The sequence below is a fragment of the Oryza brachyantha genome, chromosome 10 (genome assembly GCF_000231095.2).
Source record: "Oryza brachyantha chromosome 10, ObraRS2, whole genome shotgun sequence".
Taxonomy (NCBI): Eukaryota; Viridiplantae; Streptophyta; class Magnoliopsida; order Poales; family Poaceae; genus Oryza; species Oryza brachyantha.
The window spans coordinates 13,874,297-13,894,860 of NC_023172.2; the positions used below are offsets into that span (position 1 = coordinate 13,874,297).

Genomic DNA, 20,564 nt, shown 5'->3' on the forward strand with positions numbered 1-20,564 from the left:
CAATTCGCTTTGGGAGATGCTGCCAACCGCTAACACGTCAGTTCGTACGTACGCATCGCCGCCGTGTGTTTTATACATAACACAAAGACTGATTAGAGAAGTTTTTATTTGCAGGGGAACTCCTTGTTTCGTATGTGAGTCTCTGTTTTACTTTCTTTTGTCTTTTACATGCTCGTACGTACTACTATGGTCTTTCTTACTTTAAAAGAGAAAAGATTCTCTGATTTTTTGAAAAACTATTTAATGATTAAACAATACAAATAATTGCTGTGAAGTATAAATTTATTTTAAAAAAATTTAAGATGATAAACTTCTTTATATAAATTTTTGAGAAAACAAACGGTTCAGAAAATATACGCATAAAACTTAAAAAATACTAAGAATAAGCTAGTTTGAATAATACAGCAAATGTGTGTGGACAAAACGAGGAGATGCCAAATATATGTAGATGCTTAATTCATGGTCTGAATTTCATTCGAAAAAGAATCAGGAAGACGTGGTACCAAACTGCTAATGATTAATATAGGAAAACGACTATTTATATTTGGCCATTTGAGGTCAAATATATATGATATATCCACGCTTGTGCTGAAGCAGTCAGGGCTGGCTGCTAAAATTTTTCTTAGGAACGCCGCATCTTCATACATGCATCGCATATATACAACGTATGCTTTGCTTGCTCTAGTTTCTCTGTTAAGGCCCTAAAAAGTTTTTTAGAAAACATCACATCGAATCCTTGACATTAAATAAAACATTAAACTTATATAAAACAAAAAACTAATTACACAGTTACGAAAGAAATCTCGAGACGAATCTTCTGAGCCTAATTATTCCATGATTAGCCATAAGTGCTACAGTGCCACATGTCCTAATGACGGATTAATTAGGCTCAAAGTCATGAAATTCGTTTTTTCATTTGTATTAAAAACCCTTTCGATATCCAATTAAACTTTTAACGTGATATTTCTCACAAAATTTTTTGTCATCTAAACGGGGCCTAAGTTTATGGTCAACATCTGTTGGTCATTAATGAAAAGGTTGATGATGCGAAAACTGCTGACATCTGCGTTCATTGACCAACGAAACCTCTCCTTGTGGAAACGGAAAATGGCATGTCAAGTCAAGCTTGCCAAATACGTCCTTCATATTGATTTGAATGTGCTACGAAAATATCGTATTTTTAACATTATTCATATTATTCTTTTCTTGAAGTACTTCTCATTTAAATTTATTTTCTATTTTATTCCTACATGTTCTGATTCATTCATTATTTATTAGAGACAATAATATTTTTTCATAACCTTAATATATTTTAGGACGAAGATAATATATACATACACGTAAACAAAGTCAAATAGAGATATCCCTTCCAAGTTCCAAAGCTTAAAGGGTTAATTAGATCCATGTCATTATAAATTTGCTAGTTTTGAAATATATCATTACAATTTGACTAATTGTAAAGATGCCAGAACTATTAGAAATATACCACTTCATACCCTTTCGGTGTATTTTTTTAAAAAATAGACCATATTGGCCATCTACTATTTACTGCGTCTTTGGCATGTGCAATGACAATTTGATCCAAAAAGGTATATCTGAAATGGTTCTAAAATTATATTGGCATCTTTACAATTAGTCGAATTGTAATAACATATTTTAAAACGGGCAAATTTATAATAGCATGGATCTAATTAACCCAAACTTAAAAGTTCTTTTTTATGCCACCAACACCCTAGAACCATACTATAAACAGCTAATCACTTGTTGTCTTCTGAACTGGGGTGCGTGACGTGCGTCGTTGAGAAACAAGGAGATGTAGCATATCATACGATGGACGCGACAGGTCAATTTAACAATTTTGGTTTACAGACCAAACGATATATTTATAAACTAAAAATAATTTATAAATAAAAAATTTATATAAATGTCTTATCGATTCAAAAGCTAAAGTTGAAAATAAACTATGATAAAAATAAGCTCAAAATCAACTCTAAATTTAAAATAAAAAATTCAAGTTTTGTCATATAATCGTAGGCAGGAAAAAGAAAGACGACGATCTGATACCCAATATCATCTGCTACAGTGCATCAGCATGCACGTACGTACGTCAAAGTTTAACGTACGAACTGTGACGGACTAATTACCGGAGAAAGGAATACCAATCTATTCTAATCTTTGGATCTTTGGTTGGTTCAAAAAGGAAGGATCCAGCAGAATTCCATCGATCGTGTGTCGTCTGCACGAATTAAACGGCGAAGTTGCCGTGATCCGTTGGACGAGACGCCGGTAGCGCTCCGTGATCGTGAATCCCCTTCCGACGCCACGCCACGCCACGGAGACAGAACGAGTCTACTCGGCAATAATTCTCTCGCCACCAGTCACCACCCACGCAACGCAAAAGAAAGGAGAGGGGCGGCCTCGCCCTCGCACATGGCCGCGCCACCCTCGCCGGGGGGCAGGTGGGGATCCATCCAGCCGAGGCGGCGCCACCGCACGCGGGCCACTGCCACGTCACGGTGTCCTCTCGGGCGCGCCGCTGTGTTTGACGGTGGAAACGGTCACGAAAATTACCGATCGACCGAGATGGTTCTGTGGAAGGTGGTGCCATTTTCGATTTTTTTTGGTAGCCATAGCTAGAATTTGATTTTTTATGAACTCTTTCAGTGTCACTCGCCACGCCACTGAATAGTTAAATTTGTAGTTATTGGTTGATTAGTGGCGAGCTGGACTGACCGAATTTGGTTTAGACATGTGATGAGTTAGGATAGAGTCAGTCTATTTCTGACTCTGTTTAGGTTAGAGATGGATTGGACTTTGGAGAGAAATATTTATTTTAGATTCGGGTCCTACTAGGGGCGCAATTAGAAATTTACTAAGCCTATGGCCTAAAGATGAAATATAAATCTTTTGATTAAATTTTAACTAAAAGATAGTAATTTTCCAATGATTTTTTGGCAGACGTGGGGCTCCAGCCCAGGCTATCCCACGCCTGGTACCGCCCCTGGGTCTAACCCATCCCAACAAATTGAAGGGATCAATTTATCTCAGGGGCTGATTGGTTGCGATATATTTTTTTTTGTCGACAATACACAAAAGATTTACACGTCTATATTTAATGATGAATTGTCTATTTCATTTCATTTATTAATTATGAAATATCTATTCCATTTATTAAATTTGTTTTAAATATATTAATTGTATAAATATACATAAAAATACTTTAGTTCATTCACATATTAATCCCAATACCTCGTAATTTTATTTTAGAGATGAGAGGTAACCTCACCAATTTATTATAGGAAGGAAATCACATCTAGTCATCTCACATCTATCACTTGAACCAAACATATAACATGTTCACTCTATTCTATCCCATCCCTCCAACCAAACAGAAAATATTCCAACACATCCCTTCTAACTAAATAGAAAAATAAAGCCAACCCATTTCATAACCCAGGAATGGATCGGACCCTTCTCACCTCATCCATGAACAAAACCCATCCTCTCCATGCAACTATATTGCTAACAAAACCAAAAAAAAGTTAAAACTCGCTAGAATTAGAAATAAAAGGTTGATTAAAGTTTCCTACTTAATGTGAATTATATGTGTCATTGCAATGCACAACTATGATACTTGTGAAAAAAAATACACTTGCAATATAAAAATATCATGGTTGATTGTCCGCAACCAATATCACCTCTTATACTTTGATACTAGGTACAACTCTTTTATGTCATATATAGTATTCCATTCGTCACAGAAAGACTTTTATCTTTAGTTACTCTAGTCTGTACCCATGTAGCATCTACCTTTTTAGCAACTATTGCCTTAGAGTTCAGTAAAGTGGGGATAATTGTCTTGGTATTTAAAAAAGTAGAGAATAACTGTATTTTAGTTTGAAAGAACAAAAAGCATTATAGTATTTGCATTGCTGTACGTGAGATATGTTGAATAAAATCTTTCGTTAAGAAATCGGTTTAGCTTTTGCACGCACGTTTTTCAAACAGATAAACGGAAAAAGATCCATATATAAGTTTATAATTTCACTTATAAAATAATTTTTTAACTTCGTAGTAGATAATTTTATCATTTGCATTATTAAGAGCTATCATAACATCAAATAATTTTTTTCTAAAAATAACCCCTATATGTTTTAATATTTCGAGCGGGAGGGAGCTAAAATTTTTTTGTTAAATAAACCTTTTTAGCAAGTAATTTTATTACTAAACCACGAGACAATTTTTTTCAAAACTAAACCTTTTTGGCCAAACCAATATTAGTGACATGACAAGACAACACTGTCACGCCGACTAATCGGTATGACCTGACGTGACATTCTTGTCACGCCAATGTTAGGGGCGTGGCAAGCCGTTTCGTCACGTCAATATTAGGGGTATGATAAAAAGTTAAATATTTTTTTAGAGATTTAATAATAAAATTATTTATTAAAAATGTTTTTTTAAAAAAATCGAGGGAGCTGGAGTTTCTCGCGAGAGCGGTGGGGACTCGGTAGCTAGCGACGGCGGCGGCGAGGATGGGATGGATCCGCACGCACCGCGCGTGCCGGTAGCCTGCTAGGGTGGGCCTGTGGCCCGCGGGGGAGCCGCGAGGGGTTTCGTAGCGTAGTACGTACGTCCGTCCTCGGCCGTGGTACCGGGCCGCGCGCAGTGTACAAGCCGCTTGCCAAGTTGCTGGGGAAACTGTTCGCGGGGTACTCCATCTGATCTGCCAGAGCTGAGGCCGTTTTGTCTGTTTCTTCTTCTGGCCGTGGTACTGGTACATTCATCCGTACGTGCCGCATCGCGGACTTTACTGTACACAACATGCCACTAGTGTGGCACGATAAGAAGACATCTTTTGCATTTTTTTAATGAGAAAAAAGCAAAACAATATATTTATACATAAAAATTAATTTGTAAATAATATATATATATGATATATATATGGGTTTTTAGTGGTTTAAAGTGAAGGTTGAAAATAAAATGCAATGAAAAAACTCTAAAATCAACTTTAAAATTTAAAAATTAAATTTTGTCTTATAAGTATAAGCATAAGTAAAAAGATGAGAATGCAATATTCTAAAATATAATCATTTCTATCATTCAAATTTTTGTTCCATAGGATAAATATTTATACACTAATTTCCTGATTTCAATAGTATAATTTTATAGCCAATCAGATACATAGAAAAGAAAATTTAACCAGTTTAAAATTTAAAAACTAATTACTGAAAAGACTAAAAGATAATTTGTCATATTTTATTTCGTTTACTCTAAACAACATAAAAATACTTATATTTAAAACATGTCTACTCCTTTCATTCACTACTACTCCTACATGGGATTTGTCTGTTCTCGCGCATGGTACGGCTGTTTTCCAGTAGCTGTCATCGGTTGTTTTTTTCTGTGTTCCTGCGTGACAACTGGTAAGGGTAATCGGTTATCTATCCTACGGACACATTACTAAATCATTGTACTATACACACGATTGAGTTGTGTACTTTGAATTTTGTCGTACATTTAACTCGAAGAATTTGGTTTCATACCGAGAATAGGGGTAAAAACTATCATGAACATTCTGATAGACCTATAGTATTTTTTTAATTATTTTTAGTTTTTACCGATTGTACCATTTAGTCATAATAAGCGTTAAAAATGAAAATATCTTGTAGTTTTACGTCAGAATTCAGGGTTGATAACAGCAATAAGGGTGAATACTGACCTTTCTGATCGCTAAAAGTAAAAAATTATAAAATATACCATCATGGTCCTAAACTAAGATCATTTTTCCCTTTATTTTTTTTATTTAACATCATTAAATTTTATATCTACATCATCAATCATCTTATGTAAAAATTTACATAAAATTGTTTTGTTAGGACATAGGAGACACGATGTTTTCCGACGTTTTCGTGCATACCGACTCCTGCATCTCCGATGCCCGCAGACGATCCGCGCCGAAGGCCACAGCATCGGGAGGCGGAGATCTATCATCAGGCCGGGCGCCGCTCCGCGCGGGGCCACCGCCTGGGACCTGACCCACTGCCAGGTGGGGCCCACCCAGCCGAGGTCCCCACGTGTCACCGACCCACTTCCCACGTTAAAGCCTCCCCCGCAGCGCCCCCGCCCGCCCACACATCCGCCGCACCGCACCGCTCGCTGCCCCGCCACGTCACCCCCCGCCCCCGCCCCCGAAATTATTATTATTACTACTGCTGCTAATACTATTTTTCCTCCCTTTTACGACCTCGTTTCTTAAAGCGTCCTTCCGTTCGCTATCTCTTCTTCTCCCCTTCTCTCTCTCTCTCTCCTCTCTCTCTCTACCTCTTCCGTTCCACCCCCTTCTCTCTCTCTCTTTCTCTCTCTAGCCATCGGCTGCCGCTCTCTCTCTCTCTCTCGTCCCTTGCCTTATAGGTGGACGCGGGTCAACGGGCCGGTCGCCGCCGGCGGCGGCTGCGGCTGCGGCGGCGGGAGGTAGCAGCACCGGCGATCGCGAGGGGAGGCGGCGGGTGCCCTCGGCGACGGTGAGCATGGGGAGGAACGGGAGTGTGAAGCGTACGTCGTCGTCGTCGGCCTCGGCGGCGGCGGTCCCGTCGTTCACGGCGAATCCGCGCGACTACCAGCTCAGGGAGGAGGTCGGGTACGGGGCGCACGCCGTCGTGTACCGCGCGGTGTTCGTGCCGAGGAACGAGGTCGTGGCCGTCAAGTGCCTGGATCTCGATCAGCTCAACAACAACATCGTGAGCATCCGCTGCGTCATCCCCCCTTGTGCTTCCCTTTTGCTTCCGTAGGGTTTCCGGTGGTGGTCCGATTGTAGGTGTTGTTTTGCTGTTTGATCTAGCGAGAGATCTGTGGGTGGATTGGAGTATCTCCTGCTGATTTGGTAGCTTTGAAGATTGGGGGGATGAAATTTCAGTAGCGTCCTATCAGGCGCTGGTACTTCAGTGATTGTTAGATTATGATGTTAATCTACTTGACATTTATTTGGTACTGTACTAGGAGTAGTTGTTGCTGCTAAGTCTTAAGTTTAAGCTCAAACGTGGTATAATTGTGGGTGAGATGGCGAGTTGAAAATTTTAGTTGATCACTGTGGGGGAGATACTTTTTTGAGCCATAAACTGGACAGGATGACTTGCAAGTTAAGGTGCTGACATCACGGCTCACTGGCTATGAATCTGGCTTTATTTGGGTGAGTGGATTTTGCATGTGTCAATGCGTGTCTGCATGTTTATAGATAGATGGTCGGCTTATGAGATTGCAGACAATGAATTCTAATGCCTTGTGTGATCCTTATCATTTCCTGTCATTGGGGGTTTGAGGGGCATCCACATTCTATTGATATCATCATCATCAGTATACGAGCATGTATCATGGTACATGTTAAGCGATTGATATTACCAAACTAACAAAACAACTGAAGTTTCAGGTCAACCAAGTTTCAGACAATGCCTCTTATATTTATGCCGTGGGTTTCTACTTTTAGCCATTTGTTAGGTGGATTTAGCTATTACTTCACTATTTTTTCTTTAAAAAAATAGAGGCCATGGAAAACATTTGATGGGGGTAAATGGTCTGGCATTTATCATCGTTGTTTGGTATCATCTGTCAACATCTTTATATGTCTGACTTCTGTTTCTCATTTTCTTTTCCCAAAGCTATAAATGAATTTATTTCTTATAGTTGTGCACCATTTGTAGGATGAAATCCAACGCGAGGCTCAAATCATGAGCTTGATAGAGCACCCTAATGTCATCAGGGCTTACTGCTCATTTGTTGTCGAGCACAGCCTTTGGGTAGTAATGCCATTCATGACTGAGGGTTCTTGTTTGCACCTAATGAAAATTGCATATCCTGATGGTTTTGAAGAACCTGTTATTGGCTCTATTCTAAAGGAAACACTTAAGGCTTTAGATTACCTTCACAGGCAAGGACAAATCCACCGTGATGTCAAGGTTAGCTTCTGTCAAAGAGCTATGTGTAATATTGTAATAATTTAATTTGATGTAATATTGTAGTAATTTAATTTTATGTTGTTTACCTCAACCTTTCTTTGGTCAATGTGATGCTGAGCAGGCTGGCAATATCCTTATTGATAATGCTGGCATAGTGAAGCTTGGGGACTTCGGTGTATCTGCTTGCATGTTCGATAGAGGTGATCGACAAAGATCTAGGAACACATTTGTTGGAACACCATGCTGGTAAGAACCGTTTTTCTCTGATGAGATCAAGTAAATATTATAGAACTTGAGCATGTTTTGACTTGTTCTGTGTCTCAATTTGCTTATTAGGATGGCTCCAGAAGTACTCCAGCCAGGCACTGGATATAACTTCAAGTATGTTAGTTCTGCTTTTATACGTACATATAATTTTTCATACCTCCATGCAATCCTGAACGTGCCTGAAGCATGTCTTTGCTCAATTTTATGCAAACATACTGCTATCACAGTTTCCACAAACTGCTTTTATACATGACATGCTTGCATTCGTATTATTCTGTTTATGCATTTTTTCTTCATTCATTATTCATGTTAACAATTACCAGCATGTTAAAGCAAAAAAAGAAAAGTATGATATAACCAGTGATCCCCACCCTGGTTGTTTTACATTCTTCCATTGCAATATCATCTTGTAGGTAAGAGACCATAGCTTTTCTTTTCCATTAGGAATTAGGAATGCAAAAGAAGAGAAATATGATAGAACCAGTGATCCCCACCCTGGTTGTTTTACATTCTTGCATTGCATTATTATCTTGTAGGCTAGACCGTACCTTTTCTTTTCCATTTGGAAATAGGAATACAATGCAGTATGCAAAAAAGGATAATGTGTTGGTATAATGTCATTCCACATCACACCTCGTTTAAGTTAGTTTATGTATTTTCGTTGGGCACACATGTATCCTCTATATATGTACTTCACAATGATGCTATGCATGCTTTTGTTCTTTAGAAAAGTGAATTTTGACAAATACTATACTTGCCAAATGAATGCAATCTTCTCTTGGTAAGAATAAGATGACCCAGGATGTCATGACTCCTAAACAGACAATATTTTTTATATTTTTAACATTGCATTGAATGAGTTGCCTCCCCTCCAATGCTTTCGCTTTCTCTTGTACCACCCCCTTTTTTTATTTGATGCCGTTGACTTTTGGACTTGTGTTTGAGCACTAGTTTTATTAAACTAATTTTGTTTGGCTTAGTTAGATTTACACCAATGTAGCTTTATGGTTTTGAAATCTACCAGTACTATTCACATATTTGATCTATGCTACTCCGACACGTTCAAAATCCAAACCATGCCACTCTGACACTGCTGGTCCGCTCTCTGTCAGGGGACGGGGACCATGTATTAAAACGATAATCAGGGGCGTATTGATCCATACGAAAATGCAGTTGCCAAAATACGATTTAAAATGTGTCTTAAGGGTACAGCGTGGCATGGATTAGATTTTGGATGTGTTGTAGTGGCATGGTTCTAAATACGTGAATAGTAGTGGTAGATTTAAAAAATGTGAAAGCTATAATGGCATGGATCTAATTAAACCCAAAACATTTTGCTCAAATATGCAAAAATATTGGTCAACAAACCACAGAAAAATATATAATCATGTATTTTTTAACACAAGACAATGGCCAAACACAATTCCAAAAGTCAAAAGCATCAAACATTAAAAAAGGGAGAGAGTATATTTTTAGTTGCTAATAAAGACCAACTTACTACCGGTCTCTTTCTGCTAATAAAGATGGATTTACAACTAGTCTCTTTCTGCAGAGCTGACATATGGTCATTTGGTATCACTGCACTTGAACTAGCCCATGGTCATGCACCATTTTCAAAGTACCCCCCTATGAAGGTAATGATTTGATGTTCAAGTTAAAGTAGTTATTTATCTATTTATTGCATGTTTGTTAGTGTCAATGGCTTGGTAAATCCACAACTGTTATGACAGTATTCCTGATTCTTGCTTCTCTTCTTTCATTTGGTGAACTAAATAAATATTTCGTAGATTGGAGTCACCGACTTAAGGCAATGTGCTTTCCATGATCATTTATTTTTACCTATGTAGTCTTCCTCTCGTATAATTGATTCCACAATCTATTTGTTTATGTCATATTGATCCTCAATGGCATGTGAGATCATCTTGGTGGTTCTGATGGTTTTGCACACTGTACTGGCAAGGTAATTCAGTCCATGGAAATCATGATTTTTGTTCAATGTACTTCCTTTTGGTTGCAGGTTCTTCTCATGACTCTCCAGAATGCTCCACCTGGTCTTGACTATGACCGTGACAAAAGATTCTCAAAGGTAGTACTCATCCTTTCAACTAAATATTGACTATGAAGTATATCTATTGCTAAACTACAACTTTTGTTATGGAATGTAGCTCTCTAATTAATCATTTTTAGTTGTGACCAGTCATTTAAGGAGATGGTTGCAATGTGCTTGGTAAAAGATCAAACAAAGAGACCAACAGCTGAAAAGTTGCTAAAGCATTCATTTTTCAAAAACGCAAAACCTCCAGAATTGACAATGAAGGGTATCTTAACTGATTTACCTCCTCTATGGGACCGTGTAAAGGCTCTGCAGGTATTCTTCCTTACGCTGTTGCCACCCTATTTTTCCATTGATGGTCAAAACAAAATGTCTGAAGTTTCTGTATATGTCCAGCTTAAAGATGCAGCACAGTTGGCCTTGAAGAAAATGCCTTCTTCTGAGCAGGAGGCACTCTCCCTGGTTTGTGGCATACAACTTGATGTTTATCTTTTATGTTTAAGACTTTAAGATATCTTTCATTTAATTATTCAAGCATTCCCTTATTTGTTGTGACTTGAAAGGTTGCCACTTTGACTATGTTGCCGCCTGTAACAATGACATGCAAATCAGAATGGCAAATAATTGAAGACCATTTTGTGCAGTGGCAAAATACTGAATCCCCAGAAAACTTTAGGCTTGTATTTTGAAAAGGAGAGAACATACTCTTTTATATGCATAATTTGGTCACCCAGTAAACATAAGATGGAGGGACTAATCAACATAGAACCGTTATCTATTTGCAATCTTAACCATATTTTTTATATTATTTCATTTTGTTTTTTAAAAGAATTCATCATAATTTGCAAGCATTTATTAGAAACAAGCAAGGGAGTAAGTTTCACAAAACTATAACTATCTTGTCAGAACTCAGAACTATCACTTTGATGCAACTTTAGAGAGAGATATCACAAAACCACAAGAATAGCGTATTGTTTTGTCATAGAACCGAAGCTTTATTCCTTATAGTGTTTCACATGTGGGCCCAACTTGCAAACAGTGCGATGTCTGATGGGCGGGCCCAATCTGTCAGATAAACAAAGTTTGCAGTTCTCTGACAAAATCGTTAGCTGTCATTGCAGTTCTGTGAAATGGAGCAGCTAAAGTTGCAGCAAATTGATAATCTTGACACAATAGTTGCAGTGTTGTGAAATTTACTCTATCATTTGAGATTATCACTTACACTTCTACTATTTAACCTAACAGAGTGAATACCAACGAGGTGTTAGTGCATGGAACTTTGATGTTGAAGACCTCAAAGCCCAAGCATCACTTGTAATTCTACTATACTGTGCCAGCTTATTTTCATTCTGCATTATTTGCACGTCCTTATTCTTAAGTTCTAACTTTCCAGATTCGTGATGATGAACCCCCTGAAATAAAAGAAGATGATGATACAGCAGCAAGAACTATTGAAGTTGAAAAGGTTGGGTATAAAGCTTCAAAGTTACTACCAAATATGGCCATGGTACTGCAAGCTGCAGTAATTATCAGCTCAGGATATCCCACTGAGCTGTTTAGCATGACCACACTCTAGGCTTATTACATGCATCCGAAAGAAAAAGACTTGCATGCCACTATTGTATGGTTCAGCATTAATTCTTTCAAATTGAAACTGATAGCCTAGAAAATCTGTTGTTCCTTGTATTAGTTTTGTAGGGCACTTATCTGCAACCTTATAATTTTCTTTAAAGCTGTTAAATTAATTAACAATAGACAATTGCATTGAACAATTCTGATTTGCAGTCACTTTTTTGTTCACCTCAGGATTTACTTTCTAGGAATCATTTGGGAAAATCGTCGAGTGCAAATGAAAGTGTGTTCAGGTTAAGCCATTCTTTTGTCATCTTTTGGTGAATATATTTGAAACCATCCTTTACATCTTTGTACCTGATGTTCTCTGTATTAATGCAGTGTGATGTTATAGATTTGATAGTGTGTGCTTATTAGCCTTTATATCTTTGTACTTGCTGTTCTCTGTATTACTGCAGGGTGATGTGATGTTGTAGATTTAGATAGTGTATGCTTATTAGTCTTTCATTAAAGCATCTGAAGTGAAACGTACCGTTTTATTTCAGTGGACGGACCCCTACCAACTTAGCAAATTCAGATGGAAAAGGCGATTTTGCATTTGAAGCTTTCGATTTTGATGACAACAATGTTGATACTAAAATTATGCCCAATGGGTATGAAAACTCTAGATCAGAGAATAACTCATCACCCTCGACATCAAAGCAAGATCCTGAGTCAAAATATTGGAGAAGTACTTCTGGACAGAAACAACAGATTTCCAGCTCCGCAGCTATCCTTTCTGGTGGGGCTAATAGCTCAACAGTTGAAAAGGGCCATGGTGTTGAAAGGTCTGTTATCTGTTGAACAATTTTTTCCCAGCATGCTCTTGTTCAGACTTGTGATTGGTTTATAACACCTTTTCATCTTCACTCATGTGAGCATATAGCTCAGCAAGTGAATGGAACTGCAGTTTTTGGACGAATTATTTACCTAATAATTTTTTGGTTACTTCGCTAATTTTTTTAAAAAAATTTGGTATGCAATTATAGTAATCCAAGTTATATAACTCTTATTTGTCCTGTTTCGTATTAATTCATGAGAAATAGAAGAGCGAAGAACAGCTTACCTTGACTTTCCACTAATCACAACTGCCTAATTCTTCTGATTGTTTGTTTACCTTGGTGTAGCAGCTCTCTCTCTCTCTCTCTCTCTCTCTCTCTTCAAATTAATCTTCCTCATCGTTTATCTCACCCAGACTTCTTCATGAAAATGTTGCAATATATAACTTGTTTGATTCATGAAAAGCTATTGGAGCTGTCATTTCCTTATGCTATTTCAAGGTTCATTCAATTGTTATTGGTGACAACAGGGATGCAACTACTCAATTGGCATCTGAAAAACATAGAACTGAAACAAGACGAGCCTCCAATCTTAGTGGTCCATTGTCACTGCCAACTCGTGCTTCTGCAAACAGTCTGTCAGCTCCTATTCGATCTTCAGGAGGTACAAGTCATATTATCTTGCTCCAAATGTCCATTGTTCTCACTAGCATTATTGTTGAATAGCAGCATATGTAAGGTTTTCTTTATTTATCTTGTTTAGATATGACCTGAACATCTGGTTGATATTCTTTAATCATTGTAGGATATGTAGATTCTTTGGGTGATAAGTCTAAACGTAATGTGGTGGAGATTAAAGGCCGTTTTTCCGTGACATCTGAGAATGTTGATCTTGCAAAGGTGAGTGGAATGGCTCTGGTACATTTCTAGTTAATCTGAACTGAGTAAAATTACATCATGAGAAAAAATATTGAATAATTTGTGACTTCTAGGTTCAGGAAGTTCCATTGAGTAGCCTTTCACGCAAATCACCACAGGTGATATTCGTATTTACTAATGTATGAGCATCTTTTATCTGATGTCCACACTAATTGGATACTTGGTATTCTATTCATGATTAATACTATTTTTCTCAGGGTTCACCGCTAAGAAAATCTGCTAGCGTTGGTGATTGGTTGGTGAACACTAAGCCAGTGGTATAACTCTTGTCTCATGACTGTATGCTTTGTTTAGGTCTACATGAAACAAGAAGAAAATATTGTTCTTTTCGGGGAGTATGTTACCTCCTGAATTGGGAATATGAAAGATCAAATCTACCATTGTTTCTCTTGCCGATTTTGTTAGGGCTGACCTGTTTTTTTGTTAAAATTCATGTATGCTGCAGTCTAACAGTCATCATGTGAAGGAACTCTGCAATAGCTCAGTATCATCATCAATTCTAATTCCCCACCTTGAGAACCTTGTGAAACAGACGATGTTTCAGCAGGTATGGAGAGAATTTGGTTATCATGCTATTTGAGAATGTTGGGGCATGATAAAGAGATAAAATTATCTGATAGATGTGTAAGTAACATTTTTACTATTTCTTTACCTCAGGATCTGATCATGAACGTGTTAAGTAGCTTGCAACAGAACGAGAAAGTTGATGGTAAATGCTTCTCCCATGTACTCATCAAAATTTCCTGGTTTCTTTTGGTTAAAGCCAAAATTATTTCTTCTCATCAGGAGTATTGCCTGGAGTATCCCCACAACACCGAAATATGGATAGCGAGACAATGGTAAGCAGAAATGTAAAGTACAGTTTTAAATATTGATAAGAGTTACCTTGCCCAATCTTCCTCTAAAAGTTTTGTAGCATTAAAAAAATGTCTGTTTCTTCTTTGGCAGGTTGGGTCAGTTAATTCTGAGAAAGAACGGTCGTTACTTGTTAAAATTTCAGAATTACAATCTAGGTAAGCCCTCATGACCCACATAATTTGTCATTATAGTGATCATGTCTTAGTTTGGCTACAGTATACTGAACTTGTTGGAGGTGCAGTTTTGTCAGTTGCCTCCTCTTATCTCTATTTCATTTGACGTTTCATTGTTGTTACATATGGGCTGCAACTATTATTTGTGGGTTTTAAATATTTTAAATATTGTTTGTGGTTCTCTTACAATACATGCTTTTGTGGCTTTGATCACTGAATGATTAAACTTAAAACTTTTTTCCTTTCCTGCAGGATGATTACTTTGACTGACGAACTAATTGCCGCTAAGCTAAAGCATGTTCAGGTTGGTGTTGATATTTTTCCTAGTTGATTACATTATGTTGGTATTACTGTTTCTAGTCAACTCTCCATGTTAAACAGCAGCACTCATGGGGGCTTCTTGGGGCAGTTTTGCCTCGTTCATGTTGGCATGCATAATAATTTGTTTTTTCTACATCATTTCAGTTGCAGCAAGAGCTAAATGCATTGTACTGCCGAGAAGAAATAGAAGACATCAGGGATGATAACAACGAAGAAACATAAACCAGAACATGCGCCTGATATGAGTTGCCTGCTCTGGCTTGCATCGATTGCTTGGCAAACAGCCTTGACAATGAGTTTTAACAAGAGAACCTGCACTTCCTTGATCATAAAATTGGTTTATTTATAGAAGCTAGCTCTTGCAGGTGCTCTTAAGAAAATATGGTCTCGGAAAGTTGGCATGCCATGGCCTAGTGCCATCAGTGTGTATATTAGTTTTGTTTATTTTTTCTTTTTGGTTTATTTTTTCAATGGTGTTTTGGTGGTCATGAAATTATGGTGCCGTGTATTTTACTGCTTCGGCCACAACTATCATTGAAATAGCTGTGATTATGTAGATCGTAGGGCAACCGTTGGTTCTCAATGCAGATAAGACTGCAGAATAAAATGTATTTTTTTACTGGCTCTTGTTATTCTTTGATTCTTGTTTTAAATATGCCAATCTGCATACCCCCAGAACAGTATGCATTTGTGTCCTCATTGTTGAGATATGCGAGTTTCCTGGATTCATTTCTGTTTGATGTCTCATAAATGAGTAGATCCTGATGCATCTTAATTTAAGATAACCAATTGTGTCCTGGAAAACATCCCACGTTATCTAATTAGTCTGTGGGAGTTTCATTCTTACTAAATAGGTGCAATTGCGCTGAGTTATAAAGAAGATAAAATGGGTTTCGTGTCGCCTCTTCTATAAAACAAGAAGATGAAATGATATATTGTAAAGGGTATTTCTCCCATCAATGAAATTTATTGTTACTTATGTGGCACTCTTAGAAACATAAAAATAAAACCCTTTTGAAGCGAGAACATTTTCCGTTTTTCTTTCTGCGGAATAGAGGTACATCATCCTTGTCCAGACAATGAATATTCTGTATAGTCTGTTAAGATCTAAATCTAGAGGGCAACATATTTGAATTCCAGACTCAATTGTACATGCTACTAACAGAACTGACAGTATTTCTGTCTTTTTTGAAGTTAAAGAGGGCAAACACACAAACCATCTTGCAGGTACAACAACAATCTATCACACGCAGAACGATTGGACTCACCATTTTGGACTGCCATGGACTTCCTACCGCTAAATCTAGTTATTGTTCTTCTCATCTCCTACAGTTGAACTGCTGGTGCCTTGATCAGCCACACTTGTTGAATCACGGTTCTGGCTGCGTATCTTTTCTGAATACTTGGCAAAGGCTTCGGTAAGGGCTGATCTTACGTTAGAACTCTTCTTCACGGACGCATCTGGCTTTTCTACGGCATCCTGTGCACCATCATTTGTCGATAAAGGTCGGCCTGGCGTTCTCTCTCTGTCAGGAGTGTCAGGTACTACAATGTTTGGGCGGCTGGAAGCCCTTTTGAATGGCTCGTGGAAAGTGTCATGAAGTCGTTTGACCTACAGTAATTGAACAGACTCTACATTAATCAAACTAAAGACATCCAATCAACCATCATGGAATTAAACATAGCAGCAAAACAATAGGTGTGCTTAAGGATAGCCAATACATAGGCCATAGAGAAACATTTCCGATGAATCATAAGAGCATAAAAAACGAGATTTGAGATACAGCACCTTCCGCTCACCAATTCCTGGGCACCGAGCAAGTTCTTCCATAGAAGCATTCATAACTTGTGAAAGTGACTGTAAATACAAGAACAGATGCACATTTAGATTATGTTGTGCATCTTCTGTTGGGAACCTTTTTTTTTTCTCAAAGTTGCAAAATAGAACTTGACATCAGATATGATATACAATGTAAGCATGCTAGATTACGCCCTCTTCATCCAGCTTACCCCAAAATTTGAACCAAGCGTCACGACATCTGTTTTATTAACATGCCGAATGGATGTAAGAGCATGTGTCAACTGCAAAACCATATCCAAAACTCAAAGTGAGCAATATATCAATTAATGATTGCTATCCATATAGAGAACAGTCAGAACAGAACGGAGTTAAACAAGCAAGGAAATTGTGGGAAAAATTTTCTGATAAACCATAGTAGCTCAACGTACTCAACAATTCATACAAAATCAGCTAATTAGATATATCTAGTTTAAAGTTGAGAGAGTGCCTACATGCATACCCTTGATAAATAGTCATTATCCATATGTTCCCTAATGCTGTCAGCTGACTTGTTTTCATACACTTTAATGGTCTCCAAGTACCGGCCACATTCCTCCAGGCTACAAGTGGTTTGATCAGATAACATATTCGTAAGCATGTCATCCATATTGGAGTAAATTATTGTTAGTTCATTAATACAAAATTGTCCCATTTGCATGATGAAGAGCCATTAGAACATTTTTTTCAATAGTCAACACATGAGCACAGTCTATTTCTGAATTTAAAATTTACAGACAAAATGTTTGACAATGTAGCCAATGGGACCCATCCAGTGATACATGATCCTGGTTCCATTTCACAGGCAATATAGAATAATGAGCCAAGATATGGTAATCTATGAAAAATATTCAAATTTACAATGAACAGATAAAACAGTACATAAGTACTCCAAATTGCAAAAGAGAAAAAAAACATAAAAGAAATATAATGTTACATAATATTACCTCCAGCCGCACAAGAGTGTGCAATCATGTAGAATTGCTGTTCTTGTAACTTCGTGTAAAGGTTTGACAACATCTTCCTAAGCAATAAATTCATAAACGTTAAGACTACTAAACTTCTTTTGGAGATGCCTCAGAAAGCACGTCAAGGTCTATAAAAACTTACAACATCAATATGGCACAAGATGACACGGAGCTTAAAATTCTTCTGCAGTTCTCTTATCCGATAGTACAAGTAGTCAGGGTGTAGAAGATGGTATCGGACACTGCATGCACCACATGATAAAGCGCATTGTAAGAATCACAAAATGCCACAGCCCCATGCACATTTATCCTGAGAACATATGAAGGAAATAGCTATGGTTGCAATTCACAGTGCAACGGACTAGAGCTACAACATTGGATCTTCTATTGGACAGAGTTTACGCCGGTTGTCTAATGCAGTATTGGGGCATTTGAGTATGAATCCCTTAGATACTCATACTAACACAAGGTCACTCTTTCTTGTAATTACTTGCACACAGATAGACTCAGACTCACTGGAGCAAAGGCAGAGCGGGAGGTAAAACCTTAAGTACAGTGCGCATGACGATTGTCCGAGCACGTAGTCCGGCACGACATCGGCGAACGTCCACCTTGCATTCCTGATGTGCTTCAGCAAGGGGTTCCCTTTCTGCCCAAAGGAATCACATTTACTAACAGAGTAGGGGAAATCAATCAACCACGCAGGAAACAAAAGGTCAAGGTGCGACGGGTTACCTGCCTATGGCTCACCAGAATGGCGTTCTTCGGCGCCGGAGCGGATGAGCTAGCGTGAGGCGGTCTGCGAGAAGAAACAGAACTGGACTCAGGCAAGGCGCCAACGTGTGCCGAAATCGAGAGGAGGGAGAGGAGGGTACCGTGGAGTGGTCGCTTGTGGTGGCGGAGGTGGCGGGGAGTAGAACTCGGTGGATTTGAGGAAGGAGAAGGCCTGCGAGAACGACGACGACGAAGAGGCGGTGGCGGCGCTGGGGGGCGGAGGGTTGTAGGACGGCGGCGCGGGGGAGGATGAGGCGCCACTCCCGAAGACCTCCTGGTAGGACGGGATCTTGATGATGTTCTTCCCGGGCTCCGGCTGCCGCCGGCCCTGCTGCTCCTCGTCCCGCTGCCCGTCCATGGCGCCACCGCCGCGCACCCGCTCGGGTTGCCGCCGCGACGACCCGCAAGCCGCCCTCCGCCGTGAAATGGGGGGTTTTTTTTGCGCCGAATTTTAATGAGATGGGCCCATCAAAGCCCATGTTGGTCCGGTCCGTCGATGCAAGCTCGTCACTGGGCTGGAATGCTGGGTGTATGGCGGGTAGAAGTATGTTCCTTGCTGGAATTTTGGCATTCTGGCCCTTTTATAAACCTTATTTTACAAACACCCTTAAAAAACTTATTCGAACCATTGGGACCGTGCCAACGTCATTCGCAACGTCGTCCTCTAACTAATAATATTATGCTCACGTGACCAGATGACGGCGCCACCGATATTGGTGCCGTCATATTCAATGACAGCGCCAATAACAATGTTGCGATCGAAAGGTCTATTCACGTAATAAGTTTTTTAAGAGTATGTTTGTAAAATATATTTTCAAAAAGGACCAAAATATCAAAACTATAGTATATTTTGCATAAAAAAATTATATAAAAGTTTTTCATTTCAAATTTTTAAGGAAAACTTCAACTTTCGTACTTTTTCCTTTTGCGATATAAGACTGTCTAGAAATGCTTAAATTTATATAAAATCTAATGTAGAGACATATATATATATATATGAATTTTTGTCAGGAAATTCGAATGAATCATTGACTACAAAGGGAGCAAAGAATGACAAAAGATGAGGCTCTACTAGTCTTCACTCTTGTGGTTTCCTCGGTTTTTGTTTTCTTATTCAGGATCTTACTTTTCATGGTTCTCATCTATGCAACTCACCATTTTCGCGAGAGAACCAAATTCAAGTTGATGAAGATCATGATTTAGGATGGCATAGTAGTGATTACCTTTTTAATTACGGTTTAAATCTATCCGATCTTTTCTTTTTGCTCAAAAAACAAATAAAACCCCTTGCCAAAGCCTTTTATGATAAGCTTCCCTGGATCTGGGAAGTTTTTCTTTCACGGTATTGGGATCGTTTGATTAATTTTCTTGATCACTGCTTATGGGCGTGCGCTCAAAGGAAACAGACGGGGATTCGTAAAAAAAGAAGAATTCTTAGTCACTTTTTCCTGTCACGTAGAAAAAAAAATATTTTACGCGAGAGCAATATTTGTATATATGTTTCTTTATATACTGCAATAGCATGTCTAATTATGTACAGAATTATATAATACAGTACAACGACCATCAATTCGAGTTAGCTCCATTTTCATCAGTATTCGAGAGGCAGGCCAGCTACTTGACGAGCCCGCGACGATGAAGGGTTAACTCGGGCGGTGCGGGCGATGGACGGTTCAACCACTTCCAATGGTGTACGCAACTAGTAGTACTACCAGTAGCTCGTGCGTGTAGTACATGGCGGTTGACACAACACGATATCTCGGAAAATATTCCCGGTGGATATGCTGCGTATCAGTGTCGACGGCGTACTGGCGTACGTACGTCTGGGAGAATTGTTTATCACCGTGACCGTGAGGCGGCCCCCCGTGTCTGCAAATCGTGCAGCATACGGTTCTTCTGTCTGTAATATTTATACGTTGTAAATATAAGTATTTATACTCAACTGTCACGGTTCTTCTGTAATATTTACACGTCGTAATATTTATACGTTGAAAATTTGATCACAACGTATGAATACTTATATTTCATAATA

The 20,564-nt window shown here is 38.6% G+C and overlaps 2 protein-coding genes across 3 annotated transcripts; one reads left to right on the forward strand and one right to left on the reverse strand.

Moving 5' to 3' along the window:
- The first annotated feature begins 6,305 nt into the window (after positions 1-6,305).
- Positions 6,306-15,574, forward strand: LOC102703718 (STE20/SPS1-related proline-alanine-rich protein kinase). Of its 2 annotated transcripts, none has more exons than XM_006661898.3 (22): positions 6,306-6,740; positions 7,698-7,952; positions 8,074-8,198; positions 8,289-8,333; positions 9,772-9,853; positions 10,237-10,305; positions 10,417-10,587; positions 10,669-10,734; positions 11,518-11,586; positions 11,666-11,737; positions 12,079-12,137; positions 12,390-12,671; positions 13,193-13,326; positions 13,468-13,562; positions 13,655-13,720; positions 13,799-13,858; positions 14,047-14,148; positions 14,259-14,310; positions 14,388-14,440; positions 14,550-14,614; positions 14,885-14,936; positions 15,098-15,574. In XM_006661898.3, exons 1-22 carry the CDS (start codon positions 6,531-6,533, stop codon positions 15,173-15,175), a joined length of 2,262 nt encoding a protein of 753 aa, XP_006661961.1. In that variant the 5' UTR covers positions 6,306-6,530; the 3' UTR covers positions 15,176-15,574. The 2 variants fall into 2 exon arrangements, with proteins under 2 accessions (XP_006661961.1, XP_006661962.1); XM_006661899.3 differs by having other exon boundaries at positions 6,307-6,740; positions 13,655-13,699.
- A 368-nt stretch (positions 15,575-15,942) lies between these two features.
- LOC102717007 (DNA excision repair protein ERCC-1) lies at positions 15,943-18,931 on the reverse strand. Its single transcript, XM_006662453.3, has 9 exons — positions 18,634-18,931; positions 18,494-18,557; positions 18,304-18,407; positions 17,901-18,000; positions 17,738-17,814; positions 17,254-17,353; positions 16,964-17,035; positions 16,743-16,811; positions 15,943-16,565 (listed from the first exon to the last, which is right to left on the reverse strand). The coding sequence occupies exons 1-9, from the start codon at positions 18,888-18,890 to the stop codon at positions 16,257-16,259; spliced, it is 1,152 nt and encodes a 383-aa protein (XP_006662516.1). The 5' UTR covers positions 18,891-18,931; the 3' UTR covers positions 15,943-16,256.
- Positions 18,932-20,564: the final 1,633 nt, after the last annotated feature.

What these genes read in the sequence shown, in the direction of transcription:
- LOC102703718 (XM_006661898.3), top strand. Translation starts at nt 6,531, where the DNA reads ATGGGGAGGAACGGGAGTGTGAAGCGTACGTCGTCGTCGTCGGCCTCG. An exon ending in ATCAGCTCAACAACAACATC is followed by an intron (nt 6,741 to 7,697) that starts GTGAGCATCCGC and finishes CACCATTTGTAG; the next exon opens with GATGAAATCCAACGCGAGGC. An exon ending in TTTGTTGGAACACCATGCTG is followed by an intron (nt 8,199 to 8,288) that starts GTAAGAACCGTT and finishes TTTGCTTATTAG; the next exon opens with GATGGCTCCAGAAGTACTCC.
- LOC102717007 (XM_006662453.3), bottom strand. Translation starts at nt 18,890, where the DNA reads ATGGACGGGCAGCGGGACGAGGAGCAGCAGGGCCGGCGGCAGCCGGAG. An exon ending in ATAATGACTATTTATCAAGG is followed by an intron (nt 17,036 to 17,253) that starts GTATGCATGTAG and finishes ATGGTTTTGCAG; the next exon opens with TTGACACATGCTCTTACATC. An exon ending in CAGGAATTGGTGAGCGGAAG is followed by an intron (nt 16,566 to 16,742) that starts GTGCTGTATCTC and finishes CAATTACTGTAG; the next exon opens with GTCAAACGACTTCATGACAC.